The following is a 5,000-nucleotide window of genomic DNA, read 5'->3' on the forward strand; positions in this document are numbered from 1 at the left end:
CAAATAATGCATGCAGAGCAGAATTAGACTGATACCTGCTAATTATCAAAATCCAGAAGAGAGCTGTTAAATTCTACAACCACCTGAAAGTAAGCAATTCCCAAACCTTCCATAATAAAGCCATCACCTACAGATAAATAAACCTGGAGAGAAGTCCCCTCAGCCAGCTGGTCCTGGGGCTCTGTTCACAAACACAAACACACCCCAGGACAGCAACACAATTAGAACCATCAAATCATGACAAAACAAAAAGATAATTACTTGACACATTGGAAAGCATTAACCAAATAACTGAGAAAACTAGAATGCTATTTGGCCCTAAACAGAGAGTACACATTGGCAGAACACATGACCACTGTGACTGACTCAAAACTTAAGGAAAGCTTTGACTATGTACAGACTCAGTGAGCATAGCCTTGCTATTGAGAAAGGCCGCCGAAGGCAGACCTGGCTCTCAAGAGAAGACAGGCTATGTGCCCACTGCCCACAAAATGAGGTGGAAACTGAGCTGCACTTCCTAACCATATTAGACACACATATTTCCCTCAGATTACACAGACTCACAAAGAATTAGAAAACAAATCCAATTTTGATAAACTCCCATATCTACTGGGTGAAATACCACAGTGTACCATCACAGCAGCAAGATATTGACCTGTTGCACAAGAAAAGGGAAGCCAGTGAAGAACAAACATCATTGTAAATACAACCTATATGTATGTTTATTTATTTTCCCTTTTGTACATTAACTATGTGCACATCATTACAACACGGTATATATACATAATATGACATTTGAAAATTCTTTATTCTTTTGGAACTTCTGTGAGTGTAATGTTTACTGTTCATTTTTATTGTTGTTTATTTCACTTTTGTTTATTTTCTATTTCACTTGCTTTGGCAACGTAAACATACGTTTCCCATGCCAATAAAGCCATTAAATTGAACTGAATAGAGAGAGAGCGAGAGGGTCAGAGAGACAAAGAGCGAGAGGGTCAGAGAGACAAAGAGCGAGAGGGTCAGAGAGACAAAGAGCGAGAGGGTCAGAGAGACAAAGAGCGAGAGGGTCAGAGAGACAAAGAGCGAGAGGGTCAGAGAGACAAAGAGGGAGAGGGTCAGAGAGACAAAGAGCGAGAGGGTCAGAGAGACAAAGAGCGAGAGGGTCAGAGGGACAAAGAGCGAGAGGGTCAGAGAGACAAAGAGCGAGAGGGTCAGAGAGACAAAGAGCGAGAGGGTCAGAGAGACAAAGAGCGAGAGGGTCAGAGAGACAAAGAATGAGAGGGTCAGAGAGACAAAGAGCGAGAGGGTCAGAGAGACAAAGAGCGAGAGCGTGTGTGAGGAAGTGAGGAAGTGAGGAAGTGAGAGAGTGAGTGAGAGTGTGTGGGTGTGTATGAATGTTGGTGTGAAGATTGTGTGGTATAGAGGAAATGCGTGAAGAGTATGTGAAGGGGAAGGGTATGTGTGTGTGTGTGTGTGTGTGTGTGTAACTCTGTGGCTATCTTCAGAGCAGATGGCAGTCCTTCCTCTGCCCCAGGCTGTATAAATACTGCAGTGGGAAATCTGTCGTTCGGACTGGGAAGGGCAGAGGGACGTGTGTGTTAGAGGTCTTCACGGGTCAACCCAAACCCGAATACCCAAGACCCGACCGCCGAGCGGGTCCGGGCCCAACATGTCATTTCTTCCCTCTGGTCCGAATGGGGTCCTTTTTGGTTGTCGTCAGGTCTATGTGATAGACCCAAATAGATCCGACCACGGCTCTGCATAGCCTTTGGCATATTTATTTGACGCTAAAATTGCTAATATAGCTGAAGTGAAATACGATTAACTCGCCATCTGTTTGATCATTACAATGTAACAACATAAAGCAGCACCTCGGTCACCAGAAAATGGTGATTTTCTCCGGCCATGAAGTTGTGGCTCAGTGTGTCTGAACCACAGCTTCTGTCTCCCAGGACGGTTTCCTTCCACGAAACACTACATCTAAACTCCCATATCCCTGCAAGCATCCTAAATGACGCCATATTCCCTACATAAGTCCACTACTTTTGACCAGGTCCCAAAAGTAGTGGACTGTATAGGGAATAGGCTTCCATTTGGGACACCCCTTGTGTAAAGCAGACATCACTCCTCACGCTTCGTGTTGAGTTGAACCAGCAGAGCAACATGTATGCGTTGTTGAGTGCTCTGGCCCACTGGTGTGATTCAGGACTTGGAGAAGGTAGTATAAACATGACTGAGAGACGAAATGGGTGGATCCTGACTCCTGAAGTCTCTGTAACCACAGAGCTCTAAGCCAGAGAGCAGGGGTGTAATAGATGTATCATAACACGGTAGTAAAGGGTTATTAGCTCATTATAAAGAGGTTATAACGGGTCTAATAACAATCTGCATTATAAGTACTGTCGGTAGTCAGTGTCAGGTACTTGACAGTCTGTGCCTGGGATGAGACAGGACTGTGTTTACAGGGCTATTTGACTGTTCCACTAAACGAAGGGGAAACTGAGTGTGACTGTATGATAAACAGAGTGTGTGTGTGTGTTCCCACGTGTTCATGTGTGTGTGTGTGTGTGTGTGTGTGTGTGTGTGTGTGTGTGTGTGTGTGTGTGCGCGCGCGTGTGTGTGTGTGTGTGTGTGTGTGTGTGTGTGTGTGTGTGTGTGTATGTGAGACACTAGCATGAGCATGACAGGTGGACAGACAAGGAGTCCTCCCCTAAGTGTTCTCTACCGTTGAGCACACACACACACACACACACACACACACACACACACACACACACACACACACACACACACACACACACACACACACAGTCTCATAGCAAAAGCAAGAAGGAATTGCATGAGAGAGAAACGAAGTGTAGAGCAAGTGTATACGTGATTGTGAGCTTTGTATGTCAGTGTGTCTGTGTGTGTGTGGGTCTAAGCGTTCCCTGGAACCCCACTAGATTCTCCTCTTCCTTGGCTCCTTGGACACGATGTGGCTGAGTGGTTTCTATGGTAACTCCCCTGGCAAACTTACCACCCCTCAGAGAAGGCGGGGGGGGGGGGGGATATACTCTCAAAACAACAGAGTCCTTCTAAAACAAATACATATATGTGCCTGTGTGTGTGTGTGTGTATACGTGTGTGTGTGTGTATACGTGTGTGTGTGTGTGTATACGTGTGTGTGTGTATACGTGTGTGTGTGTATGTGTGTGTGTGTGTGTGTGTGTGTGTGTGTGTGTGTGTGTGTGTGTGTGTGTGTGACTCATGCTAACCTTTCTGCACCAGCAGTTCTTTGGGTTCGTACTTCTCCACCAGGCTCTGAACCTGTTCCGGTTTGAGAGGAGGGTAGAGGATCTCGTTGAGACGAGGGTCTCTCTGTCGGACGTTTATAAACTCAGTCAGCTGCTCCACTGTCAGGTAGGGTTTGCTTTTAGCTCCACTAAACAAAGGATGGGAGAGATAGGGAGGAGAGAACAGAGGAGAGAGATAGGGAGGAGAGAACAGAGGAGAGGAGAGAGATAGGGAGGAGAGAACAGAGGAGAGGAGAGAGATAGGGAGGAGAGAACAGAGGAGAGGAGAGAGCAGAGGAGAGGAGAGAGCAGATGAGAGGAGAGAGCAGTGGAGAGGAGAGAGCAGAGGGGAGGAGAGAGATAGGGAGGAGAGAGCAGAGGAGAGGAGAGAGATAGGGAGGAGAGAGCAGAGAGGAGGAGAGAAGAGAACAGAGGAGAGGAGAGAGATAGGGAGGAGAGAGCAGAGGAGAGGAGAGAGATAGGGAGGAGAGAGCAGAGGAGAGGAGAGAGCAGATGGGAGGAGAGAGAGGGAGGAGAGAGCAGAGGAGAGGAGAGAGCAGAAGGGAGGAGAGAGCAGAGGAGAGGAGAGAGATAGGGAGGAGAGAGCAGAGGAGAGGAGAGAGCAGAGGAGAGGAGAGAGCAGAGGAGAGGAGAGAGCAGAGGGGAGGAGAGAGCAGAGGAGAAGAGAGAGCAGAGGGGAGGAGAGAGCAGAGGAGAGGAGAGAGCAGAGGGGAGGAGAGAGCAGAGGAGAGGAGAGAGCAGAGGAGAGGAGAGAGCAGAGGGGAGGAGAGAGCAGAGGGGAGGAAAGAGCAGAGGAGAGGAGAGAGCAGAGGGGAGGAGAGAGCAGAGGAGAGGAGAGAGATAGGGAGGAGAGAACAGAGGAGAGGAGAGAGATAGGGAGGAGAGAGCAGAGGAGAGGAGAGAGATAGGGAGGAGAGAACAGAGGAGAGGAGAGAGAAGCCGGGGAACAAGACATGAGGGAGAGCGAATTCAAGAGGGCGAGAGATGAGGAGGGAGAGGAACAAAGGATCAAAATGTGGCGTTGAAATAAATGATGAGATCTGATTAAAAAACCCTATCGCGTTCACATCACCTTTCCCTCTCTCTCTTTCTCTCTCTCTCTCTCGACTTTTCTCAAATTTAAATGTGGATTTGTGAGTTTAATTTGCGTTGGCTGCTCTGGCGTAGAGCCTTATCCAGCGGGCAGACACCACTAGCCTCTGAGGACAGCTAGAAGTGAAAAAACGACATTAAAAAGACCACCCCTACAAAAAAAGACACCAAAACCCAAACAACGGCAGACTGCTCTAAATTGTGGCAATTTCGTTTCAACAACAATTTGATTTAACAAAAAGCAGTTGAAACAATAACAAAGCACCTGCCCCGCCCCTGTTTCGGTAAAAGCCGAGGGATGATGGGCCTGAAGAAATGTCACCCCACTCAAATTCATAGAGAGACCTATGGATGCAAAGACTGAACATCCACGATGACAGTCTCAACCATTTCAGGCTATATGGTCTTTGTTTACATTGACTTTGTTTACAAACATTGGAGTAAAACAAGCTAACATTTTGGGTTCCGATGGGGTACGACAGTTAAACTAAGATCATGATGCATTGTGTATGTGTGTGTGTATGGGACATGCGGTAGTTCTGGGTAAATCTGAGGGCCAGTTGTCTTACACGTCAGAGAAGATGTTGTCTAGCTCTGGTCGAGGACATATGT

General features: G+C 47.3%; 1 protein-coding gene across 3 annotated transcripts in view; it reads right to left on the minus strand.

The window, feature by feature from the left end:
- LOC109900969 (1-phosphatidylinositol 4,5-bisphosphate phosphodiesterase beta-1) overlaps window positions 1-5,000 on the minus strand; it is a 245,935-nt gene that overhangs the window by 98,155 nt on the left and 142,780 nt on the right. For all 3 annotated transcript variants that reach the window (XR_004211942.1, XM_020496905.2, XM_031837515.1), the window contains exons 8-9: window positions 4,958-5,000; window positions 3,258-3,424 (exon numbers count right to left, since the gene is read on the minus strand). The exon at window positions 4,958-5,000 is cut by the window's right edge and continues 58 nt beyond it. Coding sequence is in view for 2 of the 3 variants with exons in the window: in XM_020496905.2 (XP_020352494.2) it covers window positions 3,258-3,424; window positions 4,958-5,000 (210 nt within the window). In the remaining variant the exon portion in view is untranslated. The remainder of the gene's footprint in view (window positions 1-3,257; window positions 3,425-4,957) is intronic.

This window comes from Oncorhynchus kisutch, linkage group LG12 (genome assembly GCF_002021735.2).
Source record: "Oncorhynchus kisutch isolate 150728-3 linkage group LG12, Okis_V2, whole genome shotgun sequence".
Classification (NCBI taxonomy): Eukaryota; Metazoa; Chordata; class Actinopteri; order Salmoniformes; family Salmonidae; genus Oncorhynchus; species Oncorhynchus kisutch.